The sequence below is a fragment of the Musca domestica genome, unplaced genomic scaffold, assembly GCF_030504385.1.
Source record: "Musca domestica strain aabys unplaced genomic scaffold, Musca_domestica.polishedcontigs.V.1.1 1, whole genome shotgun sequence".
Classification (NCBI taxonomy): domain Eukaryota; kingdom Metazoa; phylum Arthropoda; class Insecta; order Diptera; family Muscidae; genus Musca; species Musca domestica.
Genome location: NW_026712114.1, coordinates 300,229 through 313,186, shown reverse-complemented (window position 1 = coordinate 313,186; position 12,958 = coordinate 300,229). Strand labels below are relative to the sequence as shown.

The 12,958-nt window shown below is 35.1% G+C and overlaps 1 protein-coding gene across 1 annotated transcript; it reads right to left on the bottom strand.

Annotated features, from left to right (window-relative positions):
* Positions 1-1,456: 1,456 nt before the first annotated feature.
* LOC131800919 (serine protease grass-like) lies at positions 1,457-6,296 on the bottom strand. Its single transcript, XM_059118808.1, has 6 exons — positions 6,136-6,296; positions 4,139-4,268; positions 3,861-4,068; positions 3,555-3,748; positions 1,874-1,963; positions 1,457-1,810 (listed from the first exon to the last, which is right to left on the bottom strand). Exons 2-6 carry the CDS (start codon positions 4,203-4,205, stop codon positions 1,530-1,532), a joined length of 840 nt encoding a protein of 279 aa, XP_058974791.1. The 5' UTR covers positions 4,206-4,268; positions 6,136-6,296; the 3' UTR covers positions 1,457-1,529.
* Between the last annotated feature and the right edge of the window lie 6,662 nt (positions 6,297-12,958).

The following is a 12,958-nucleotide window of genomic DNA, read 5'->3' as shown; positions in this document are numbered from 1 at the left end:
TCTTAGACCCAACAAAGTATATATATTCTTGATCAGCGTAAAATTCTAAGACGATTAAGACATGTCCGTCGGTCTGTCTGTGTGTCTGTTTGTCCGTCTGTCCGTTGTAATCACTCTTTCTTCACATCTTTCGAACGAATTGAGATAGAAGGCTAAAATTTTGTATTCATGTTTATTTTGCCAGTAGGCAGGTTAAGTTCGTAAATGGTCCACGTTTTCATATAGCCCCCATATAACGGTACCTCCCGATATTCTGTGTTTTGATGATTTTAGCGACACTATTTACAGGAATTGTTTCAAATTTGGCATTTGGAGTTCGAAATGGATACAACAGCCTAAGGCACAAAATTTTCTGTGCAGGTCCACGTCTTCGTATAGCCCCCATATAACTGTACCTCCCAATATTCGGTTTTTTGATGATTTTAGCGACACTATTTACAGGAATTGTTTCAAATTTGGTGTTTGAAGTTCGTAATATATACTACAGCCTAAGGCAGAAAATTGTCTGTGCAGCTCCACCTCTTCGTAAAGCCCCCATATAACGGTACCTATCGATATTCGGTATTTTAATGATTTTAGGGACATTTTTCACCAGAATTGTTTCAAATTTGATATTTGAAGTTCGTAATGGATACTACATCCTATGAAAGAAAATTGTCTGTGCAGGTCCACGTCTTCGTATGGCCCCCATATAACGGTACCTATCGATATTCGGTATTTTGATTTTATTGACATTATAACCGATTTTTTTAAGATTCGCATTTGAATATTGTAATGGCTTATGACAAATGTTACCTACGCAGGTTCATGTCGTCGTATGGACCCTAATATAATAGCTACATTCGGTATTTTTAAGGTTTAAGCAGAATTTTTAACGGATTTTGTTGTTTTTGAGAATTGCCAAATTCGTTCCAAATGGTGGAGGGTATTCAAAGTTTGGCCCGGCCGAACTTGGAGCTTCTTTCCTTGTTCTTTTTTGTTGTTGCCAGATAAACAAGAAAATAAAAGTATCTTAGCTTGTCCGACCTTCGGAATGCTGAGTTTTTAATATTAAGCTCGGACATGGGTGAACTATGGCCATATCTTTTGGAACTTTTATCTTACAATACAGCGAGTCAACACAGAAATTTTCGAAGTTGGATTAATACTTTTATGCAATAACGCATACAAGAATGAAAATAAAATATTTTTCTGATAGTTTCGTCGATAAAGTAACTTTTTATATGACCCTATACTACCATCTGTCATATATTTTTTGTCACATATATATTTTTAAACCCATATCATATGCTCTGTTCCAGAAATTCAAGAATGTAATTTTTTTTTACTGCGATAATTGACTTTTCTTTTATGATATTGGAAAAATTTCAGGTTTTCGGAACAGATCAATACTTTTTATTTTTACATTTTTTACGCTTTTTATATATATTTTTTTTACATATAATTCCTTAAGAGGCTCGTCTTATCATATCCTTGTTATTCACTCGTTTTGCAGAGCAATAGTATGCGTTATCCATGGCATAAAGAAGCTAACATTCGTATAAATAAATATCAGGCAAAGCTGCTGTCGCGCTACAAGCATTACTTCCCGCTGCCACTATCCCATATTGTATGAAACGTTTTTGACCTTTGTAGGGTCCAAAATGCATTAATGGTCCACCACTATCTGCGGCGCATACGTTATGACCCCCTATATCCTTTCCGAAACATAAGTGGCGAGTATCGCTGAGTTGAATAGAATATTTATCACTGCATGTCGAAAGAGGTAGTTGTTTCACTGGTGTTTTCAGAAGAATATCCGATTTATTACCTGTGGTAAAAATGGGAATATTTATTTTTAGAAAGTTACCAAAAATATAACTCTTTTACTAACCATTTTTGGTGTGACCCCAACCGGCTATGAAAAAATTATCTTCAGTCGGTGTATACAAATGAATGGGCAAGCATATAGGTTTAATGTGCTCTGTGAAATAAAAAATATTTATTTATTAACTGAAAAACAAGTAAAAAGGCTGTAAGTTCGGTCGAGAAGAAATTTGAATACTCTCCACCATTTGGAACGAATTTGGCAATTCTCAAAAAAAAAAAAAAAAATCGGTTAAAAATTCTGTTAAAATCTTTAAAATACCGAATGTAGCTGTTACATTAGGGTCTATACGACGAAATGGACCTGCATAGGTAACTTTTGTCATAAGCCATTACAATATTCAAATGCGAAACTTAACAAAAAAAAGGTGAATAGTGTACCTAAAATCATTATAATACCGAATATCGGGAGGTACCGTTAGATGGGAGCTATACGAAGACGTGGACCTGCACAGACATTTTTCTGTCTTTGGCTGTAGTATCCATTACGAACTTCATATACCTAATTTGAAACAATTCCGGTGAATAATATCGCTAAAATTATCAAAATACCGAATATCGGGAGGTACTGCACAGACAAATTTCTGTCATAGGCTGTAGGATCCATTACGAACTTCAAATACCAAATTTGAAACAATTCCGATGAATTTTGTTGCAAAAATCATCAAAATACCGAATATCGGGAGGTACCGTTATATGGGGGCTATACGAAGACGTGGAGCTGCACAGACAATTTTCTGTCTTAGGCTGTATCCTCCATTACGAACTTCAAATACCAAAAAACTATTCCGATAAATTTTGTTGTTGTTATTTGGGGGCTATACCAAAACGTGGACCTACATGGCCCATTTTCAAACCCAAAAGTCCTGCAGACATAATATACATTTGAGTAAAATTTTATTAATCTACTTCAATCCGTTCGGAAGCTAGAGTGATTTCCACAGACGGACAGACTTACGGACATAGAATCAACATAGAATTTTATGCTGATCCATACTGTGGTGGAGGGTATAAAAAATTGAATAACAAGTTAAAAAGCATCTAAGTTCGACCGGGCTGAACTTTTATACCCTTCACCGCTTTGAAGGAATTTGAAAAATTCCATCGAAAAATGCCGCTCAAATGAAAACCGTTACCGTAAACATTTTTTTGTCATAGGCTGTAGTACCGATTCTGAGCCCCAAAATGTCGCTAAAATTATCAAAATACCGACGTGGGCAACTATCTTTCAGGGGGTAAAGTACTCAGAAGGGACGCCTTGTGCGGATTCCATCCATTGAATATCGGGGCTTCCAGGGGGGAAAGTTCTGACAATTCCATTGAAAATGTGGCTACAATCATCAAAATAACGAATATCGGGGGTACTGTTGTATGGAGGCTATACGATATCGTGGACCGATATAGCCCATCTTCGAACTTGACCTACCTGTAGGCAAAAGACTGATGTGTGGAAAATTTTAGCTTCCTATCTTAATTTGTTTTGACTGTAGCGTGATTACAACAGACGGGCAGACGGACGGACAGGACTAAAAAAATATATACTCTTTTAGGTCTAAAATTATTACTTCGTTGAGCTACAAACGGAATGACGAACTTAATACAAGCTCCATACCACAAGGGAATAAAAAATTAATAAATTTTAACCCTCTTGATGAATATCCATATGGTATTCGAAGTCCAATACTTACTTTTAAATTGAACCTTGCGATCTAGTTTTATTAAGGCAATATCATTGATATGATCCTCTCTACTGTACTCGGGATGTGAAAGGATATTTTCTATACGAAAATCTTCCACCGGTGGATTGCATTCGAAAATGGCGCCCAATTGCATGCAGTCGTCAACGGTCGAGGTGTCATGTTCACCAAGTCGTACACCAATGCTGTGAAATGAATAACCAATTACATTTGATTAAAGAATTTGCCACAAACAACCTTGATTCAAGGTCTGAATAAACTTCTCCAACTTTTATTTTGCTTGGACTTTATACTTACATTGGATCCATCGCATTCACACAATGGGCTGCTGTCAAAATAAATCGATTCGTTATCAATGAGCCAGCACAACGAAATTCTTCACCTGCTGGTCCGTCATATTTCAATAGGGCCATCCATGGAAATTCGGTCAACCTTGTAATATTGTCATCGGCGATGGCATCTCCAGTGCCTGTGCTGCACTCTTCTTGATATAGAACATCAAAACCTGCATACATAAGATATGGCAAAAGTCGATGTAGTTACAGGGTATGGATTGAAGTTTTTGCTGAAATTACCTGCTGTGTTCAATAGACCTTGATAATCTGGTATTGGATTTAAATACAAATGTTCGGTATTTTGCATTCTTTGTTTAACTATTGCTGTTGTTGGTCGCCAGACAGTTGCAGGTTCACAACACCAATGGGACTAGAATTAAATATTATCGTTCGGGGAGTAAATTAAATAAATTAAAATAATTAAAATAAATGATTAAGTAAATAAAAATAAAATATGTAATGAAAATAAAAAACCATACACATATTAGTAATTAAATGAATTAATAAATAAATAAAATAAATAAAAATAAAAAAAAATAAAATAAATAAATAAAATAATTAATAAATAAATAAATAAAATAAATAAAAAAAATAAAATAAATAAATAAAATAATCATTAAATAAATAAATAAAACGTTTAAATATATTGATGTTGCAAAATGGTCAAACTTAATCCCTTTATTGATGTTTTTATAAAAACAACATATGTTTATATATTTATATATATTTTTTGGCCATGATTGGCTACAGGCTTTTTAAAAATTAAAAATTTGTTAATTTCTCCTTCGATACGAGGTTAATGTTTAATATTTGGTGTGGATGATGGACCTTGTACGTCCTTTGGATAGCAGTATTTAGTATACCCTCAGGCAGATGGATAGAGAGGATATATACAGGATGAGATAAAAAAAACTGCAACAAAGTCAAACGTCTTAATTTTTGCATTTTTTAAATAATTTTTTAAATTTAAAATAATGCAATAAATGTCGGAAATAACATCAAATTTTAGAACAAGTTTAGATTTGTTCGAATTGGTCACCTTTGGCATGAATTATGGCCTTCAAACGGCAAATGAAACCGTCACACGCTGCCCCAATGTTGCTCTGCGGTATTTTGGCCTATTCCCGGCGAAGCGCTTGCTTGAGGTGATAGACACTTGGGTATTTTTTAGTGCCAACCTTGCTTTCCAAAATACTCCAGACACATTAGTCTAACGGATTGGTATCCGGAGATTTTGGTGGCCATTGTGAGCTGGAAATGAAGGGAGGAACCTCGTTTTGTAACCATTCTTGGGTGATGCGTGCTGAGTGCGATGGTGCTGAGTCCGGCCAAAATCTTTGCGTGCCCAAGGCTTTAATATACCCTCCAGAATATTTTCGCGATAATATTCCTCATTTATTCTGATCGATCGATTAATACGAGCGAAGAGCGACCATTGGCTGTTATGGCGGCCCACACCACCACCATGGCCGGCGCTTGAGTTTTGGTGGCCAACCGAAGGTGCACATTTTCAGCTGATCTCTTTGGCAGGTAAACACGATCACTTTGTTTGTTTACAAACTGTTATACAACGAATGTTTTCTCATCGGAGGTAACCAAATTCCGCAGTTCACAACTTTCGACCAAGCGAAGCAACTCTTTAACTCTTTTGAGTCTATTTTATTTCTGTTGCGGCGTAAGTTCTTGCACTTTGGCCTTACCCCGAGCTCATTTTTAAATATATGCCGAATGGAATGTTCAGCTCAGGAGCCATTTTTTCGTCTACTGCAACGCGGGTTTCGATCAAGTCGCTTCTTTACTTTTCGAACCATTCCTAATGATGTTGCTGTTTTCTTCCATCCACTTTCTTGACGTCGGACTACGCCACCCCAGTATCACGGTAACGAGCGATGGTACGAGACACAAAAGAATTATTCACATTTAAATGCTGGAGTGCTCTAACAATAGCCAGTTGTGGTTTTCCAGCCAAATATGAAGAAATCTCACTATCACGCTTGAATTCCATCACGAATAACTTTTTTTGGAAAATTCTCACCAAAATGCTTTTGTATGCTTGTAAACAATAAAATGAGCTATCACTGGAATCATTTTAACAGCTTTCGAACAAGTGGCTTAGAAACGACAGTAATCTGTATAACCATACCCAAAAAAAAAATCCCATACATAGTTGACACAATAACTCTCATTTTATCTGAGTTATTATTTTCTTTTGTCTTCATCCTCATTGAAATACTTACTGTTTTATCCTGATTCCTGGTACAATCTGCACGAAGTAAATACTCTCGAAAAACCGTCAATGCATCGTAGTTTTTATTCCATTCGTGTAGAATATAGCACTCCGTATAAGGAACACAGAGTCCACTTTCATTGTGTGGGGTACGACATGGTCTATATTCTTCTTCTGTTCAATAAAAAATTCGATTTTTAGTTTCAATTTAATCACAATTAAAACAAGTAAGCAAAGGCTACAGTCGAGCGGGGCCGACCGTTGAATACCCTACAACACTATAATAAACGATACAGTTTATATAGGCGAGATACTCGAAAGAATTCCACAAGATATTGTGACAAATAATAAAAGAAAACCATCAGGTTTCGTTCTCTAATTTTCGAATAATAGCAACTTAAACTAATTTGCTCATTTCCAATTTATTGGTAGATGTTGCACGTAAATGGTCTTCTTAGATCTGGAACCAGTATTTCCCAAAGACCTATAATATCTCAGAAGTGGCAAAAGATTAACATTTATTATTGGTTTTTGAATGAAACGCATCAATATGAGATATAGACATTTGACTATATTCTTTAACGAAATGAGCATTAACGAAATAGTCAGAAGTGCGTCTTTCCTGTATTTGTGAATTCTCCAAAAAGTCATTGGAATGGACATTTTCGTATTTTGTCTACAAAAGTTGGCAAACTATTTCACACATTGAATATTTTTGGATGGCCATCCAAAACTGCTTGGCTTTTGTAATGTCCGGTAACACCCATTCAAATGTGCGTGAGAATCGGGCGATAATTACGACCTGCAGACAATTTTGCAGTTTTTTGGTCCATTTCAACCCCTAAATATATGGCGATCATCTCCAAAATGAGTAGGCTTCTATTCTGACCCTCATCTTATCTCCATGCAAAATCTCGTAAGGATCGGGCCATAAATGCGATCTGTATATGATATCCTGATATCCTAACTACTTAGTTTTGTTAGCTGTAGAAATATTACCAAATGTTTAATTCAAAATGAAAATATGCCAAAAATATGACAAAATTGAAAAAATATGAGAAAATTTTACAAAATCAATATTTTCATCTTTAGAGAGTTATTTTTATGAGATTTTTTTAGACGTTTTTTCTTTCCTGCCAAGAGGCCATTCTGAATTAATGAGAACTGTGGAAATCAGTTCAGCCGTTCTCGACATATAAGAGATTTTTCAAGCATATCTTCTTTGATAAATGTATATATCGCACATATTTTGCTATAAATCCGTTTTGTTGGATGTTAACATCAATGTAAAGATCAGAAGTAACCTTGTGATGGCTTTGTGATTTCGCCAGGATTTAAAATATTCGCGGTTTAATGAAAATTTTTGAATTTTTTCAACACAAAAGATATGGTCTATTTTACCCGCCAAATATTATCCGATGACCACCCAAATTGGTAGGCTTCTTCCCCGCCCTAAACTCTAGCTACATGCGAAATTCCGCGTCGATTGGTCTATAATTGCGACCTGTATAGCTACTGCAAAATCCGACATTTTTTCAGTATTTGGTCCATTTCAACCCCTAAACATTTGGCGATCATCTCCAAAAGAAATAGGGTTCTATTCTGACCCCAGACCCACCTCCATTCTGAATTTCGTGAAGATCGGGCCATAATTGCGACCTGTAGAGTGATTACAAATTAACATGGACAGACGGACAGACGGACAGACGGACAGACGGACGGACGGACGGACGGACATACATAGCTAGATCGACTCAGCTCGGCGAGCTAGGAAGATCCATATATTCTTTCCTATGTGGGAAACCAATATTTCGAGGTGTTACATAATTTTTGGGCCAATCAAACTTATAATACCCCCAACACATAGTGTTGTAGGGTATAAAAATGCAAATTAACTTACGAGCTTTAACTACAATAAAACTAAAAAGAACTAAAAAATAAGATATCTGGTAAAACCCATTTGACGACTGTGAATTGAAACTACCGAATCCAATTGAACAGAGCTTTTGATGAAAACTGCCTTTTATTATAATCTGTATCTGTCTGTATAATAGGTGGTGGGTTGATGTTACCCTCGTTAATTTCAAAACGTCACAGATTTGTGTGGAAATATTGTGTCTATATACATACGATATGGAAAGTGTTTTTCCATGCTTTAATTGGGCTTTATTAAGGGAATTTAGTTGTTTAATCCGTGACAGCTTCTTAATTGTTCTGAAAAATAATAGACATGACTATTTTCAGTGTTTTTCTTTTTTTAGAAAAACCACAATTTTTTTCAACATATTCTGTTAATTCTTAAAATTTATTGATTTAAAGTCCTCAAAAATAAAATCGGCGAAATTATCAATTTTTGGAAATAAAAAATTATTCAAACAATAATAATCCACGAACAGGTCTTTAAAAAAGTCTTTTTGGTGGGGCTGCTCACTGACAATATTTTAACAAAATCAAATCAAAATTTGGGCATAAAGTCTTTAAAAGAAAATTCTTGAAAAATTCACGATTTATTGCCAGGAAAGACTATTTTCGGCGGGAAGTTATTAAAGGATATTTTAAAAAATTACATTTAACATTTTTGAAAATCCACAGAAAATCCTATTAATATCCTTGAAATATATATTTTAAATGTAACGAACCAAGATTTACATAACTTGAAAGATCTCAAAAATATTAAAAACGAATAAAAAACATCACGTTCAATACTCCACACTATTAAGCAAAACTACTTTTTAAAATGAAAAGAATAAAGTAAAATAAGTATAGGTAGGGTGTTCCACTTTAACAAGTGAGATCGGTTGCAGAATACATTTAAAGTTTTCAAAATACAATGAAGTGGATGGAACTGTTATATGGGAGTCATATCAACAACAATTTTCTACTACAAGGGTCTTAAGTACAAAATTCAAAACAAGGCACAGTGGGGTAAGATTCTCAAAAAACGGAGATGAATTCAGGAAAGTATTCTTCCGCTTTGAAATTTTGTTCAGACATTTATATTACCCCTCGTATGTTTGGTATTAAAAATAGGTCCACATTTCGGTGTGGCATCCATATATAGATTGAGATAAAAAACTGCAACAAAGTCAAAAGCCATAATCTTTAATTTTTTTAAAATTTTATTGAATAAAGCAAAAAATGTCGGAAATAGCATCAAATTTTAGAATAAGTTTAGATTTATTCGAATTGATCACCTTTGGCACGAATTGTGGCCTTTAAACGGCCAATGAAACCGTCACACGATGCCCGAATGTTGCTTTTCGGTATTTTGGTCCATTCCCGGCGAAGCGCTTGCTTGACGTGATCGTCACTTTGGTATTTTTAGTGCCAACCTTGCTGTTCAAAATACTCCAGATACAATAGTCCAACGGGTTGGTATCCGGAGATTTTGGTGGTTATTGTGCACTGGAGTTGAAGCGATGGTGCTGAGTCCTGATGGAATGTCCAAGGTCTGCGGCCAAAATGTTTGCGTGCCCAAGGCCTTAATACACCCTCCAGAATACTTTCGCTATAATATTCGGTATTTTTTCTGATGCCACGGTCGATTACGGCCGGTGCTTGAGTTTTGGTGGCCAACCGAAGGTGCACATTTTCAGCTAACCTCTTTGGCAAGTAAATACGCAAGTAAATTGTTTGTTTACAAACTGCGGGACAAACTGCTCATCGGAGAAAACAAAATTCGGCAGTTCACCAATTTCGGCCAAGCGAAGCAACTTTATAACGCTTTTGAGCCTACTTTCTTTCTGTAGCGGTGTAAGTTTTTGCTTTCTTTTTGGAATTTCAATGGCTTTATCCCGAGCTCATTTTTCAATTTTGTTCAGCTCACGATCCGATCGATCAAGTCGCTTCTTTACTTTTCGAACCACTTGGAATGGTGAAGTTTGGAAATAAGATTACTATTGCTTTCTAGAACAAAGGTATGTAGGTAGTTTTGGAAATTCGTACTTATGTGAACTAAATGGTACTAAATGTGGAACAATTGAAATTGTGGGTGAACCAGTAGAGTTGGAGTCCTGAAATTCGAAAAGAGGATTTCTATTGGACTGTTTGATGTAGGTAGTTATAACAATTTGCACTTAAGTGTACTAGATTCGGCACAATTTGGATTTGTGTGAAAATTGGAAATAAGATTACTATCGGAGTGTAGGATTGGGATATGTAGATAGTTTTGCAAATTTAAACTTATATGTATTACAATTTACAATTTACTGAGATTGGGTAATGAGATTTCTATGCAATTGTATGATTTTGGAAATTTGGAATATTTGATTGGGTAATGGGAAGTTTTGAAAATTCGTACTTATGTGTACTAAATTTGGTAAAATTTGGACTTTTGTGAACAGATAGAGTTGTAATCCCCAAATATTACGTTAAGGTCATGTGGTTTTGGAAATGTGCACTTGAATTGTTCGAAAAGTACTACGTGGTACTATATTGGGTACTGGCTGAAGGGATGGGGCTGGAATCCCGAAATTTGATATTGAGGACTCTTTTGGTGTCTGGTGCTTAGATCTGGTGCTAGTTTTGGAAATATGTACTACAATTTTTCGAAAAGTACTAAGTGCTATTGGGTGAAGGAACAAAGCTGAAATTCTTTCCAAAAAAAAAAAACTTAAAAAATTGGAAATTGGAGCTCAAGGACTTCCGAAAATCGTGGCTTTTTCGGTCATTTCATTGCAAGGACCTCCGAAACACGGTTTCTTATTAAGAAACGTGAATTTTTGAAGGTCTTCTGGGTAAGCTATTTGAAATTTTTATCATTCAGAAACCTAGATTTTCAATGATTTCCTGACAAACGTCATGGCTTTAAAGAAACCTTTGTTTCAGGGGCCTAATACAAAAAACATTCGCAAATGTTTGCAATATTTTTCTCGAAAAATCTTCATCATTTTTCGAAAAAAAAAAAAATTGTAGTTTAAGGGAAATTTTTTTTGAATCATAGAGAATCTTGTTTTTTCAAGCTAAATTATAAAGCCCAAAAATTATGGATTTTCTAAAAATATAATTGTTTATTCCTTTCTTCACAAATCTATAATTGCTGCATTTAAAGAACTTCCTGATAAATATCAAGATTTTTTATGAAAAGATTTTTTTGTTCTTCTGTCACCACGAGTTAGGATTTTTTATATAAATATATTTTGCAAGGATTTTTTTGCCAGCCATAGGCTGAGGGTATATATAGGCCGTCAAACCAACTCAATCTTTGTTTTAATTATACCCTACAACACTATGTGTTGGGGGTATTATAAGTTTGATTGGGCCAGAATTTATGTAACACCTCGAAATATTGGTTTCCCATATAGGAAAGTATATATGGATCTTCCTAGCTCGCCGAGCTGAGTCGATCTAGCTATGTATGTCCGTCCGTCCGTCTGTCCGTCTGTCCATGTTAATTTGTAATCACTCTACAGGTCGCAATTATTGTCCGATCTTCACGAAATTTAGAATGGAGGTGGGGCTGGGGTCAGAATAGAACCCTATTTCTTTTGGAGATGATCGCCAAATGTTTAGGGGTTGATATGGACCAAATACTGAAAAAATGTCGGATTTTGCAGTAGCTATACAGGTCGCAATTATAGACCAATCGACGCGGAATTTCGCATGTAGCTAGAGTTTAGGGCGGGGAAGAAGCCTACCAATTTGGGTGGTCATCGGATAATATTTAGCGGGTAAAATATACCATATCTTTTGTGTTGAAAAAATTCAAAAATTTTCTTTAAACCGCGAATATTTTAAATCCCGGCGAAATCACAAAGCCATGACAAGATTACTTCTGATCTTTACATTGATGTTAACATCCAACAAAACGGATATATAGCAAAATATGTGCGATATATATGTCTATCAAACAAGATATGCTTGAAAGATCTGATATATGTCGAGAACGGCTGAACTGATTTCGACAGTTCTCATTAATTCAGAATGGCCTCTTGGCAGGAAAGAAACAACGTCTAAAAGATTGCATAAAAATATCTCTCTAAAGATGAAAATATTGATTTTGTAATATTTTCTCATATTTTTTCAATTTTGTCATATTTTTGGCATATTTTCATTTTGAATTAAACATTTGGTAATATTTCTACAGCTAACAAAACTAAGTAGTTATATATCAGGATATCAGGATATCATGTACAGATCGCATTTATGGCCCGATCCTTACGAAATTTTGCATAGGATAAGATGAGGGTCAGAATAGAAGCCTACTCTTTTTAGAGATGATCGCCATATATTTAGGGGTTGAAATGGACCAAAAACTGCAAAATTGTCAGCAGGCCATAATTATCGCCCTCAAGCACATTTGAATGGCCGTCCAAAAATATTCAATGTGTGAAATAGATTGCCAACTTTTGTAGACAAAATACGAAAATGTCGATTCCAGTGGCTTTTTTGGAAAATTCACAAATACAGGAAAGACTATTCGTTACTATTCTGACTATTTCGTTAACGCTGATTTCGTTGAAGAATATAGTCAAATGTCTATATCTCATATTGATGCGTTTCATTCAAAAACCAATAATAAATGTTAATCTTTTGCCACTTCTGAGATATTATAGGTCTTTGGGAAATACTGGTTCCAGATCTAAGAAGACCATTTACGTGCAACATCTACCAATAAATTGGAAATGAGCAAATTAGTTTAAGTTGCTATTATTCGAAAATTAGAGAACGAAACCTGATGGTTTTCTTTTATTATTTGTCACAATATCTTGTGGAATTCTTTCGAGTATCTCACCTATATAAACTGTATCATTTATTATAGTGTTGTAGGGTATTCAACGGTCGGCCCCGCTCGACTGTAGCCTTTGCTTGCTTGTTTTATTTCATTTAAATTT

What these genes read in the sequence shown, in the direction of transcription:
- LOC131800919 (XM_059118808.1), bottom strand. Translation starts at nt 4,205, where the DNA reads ATGCAAAATACCGAACATTTGTATTTAAATCCAATACCAGATTATCAA. An exon ending in AGGTCTATTGAACACAGCAG is followed by an intron (nt 4,069 to 4,138) that starts GTAATTTCAGCA and finishes TTATGTATGCAG; the next exon opens with GTTTTGATGTTCTATATCAA. An exon ending in TCGCAAGGTTCAATTTAAAA is followed by an intron (nt 1,964 to 3,554) that starts GTAAGTATTGGA and finishes TTTATTTCACAG; the next exon opens with AGCACATTAAACCTATATGC.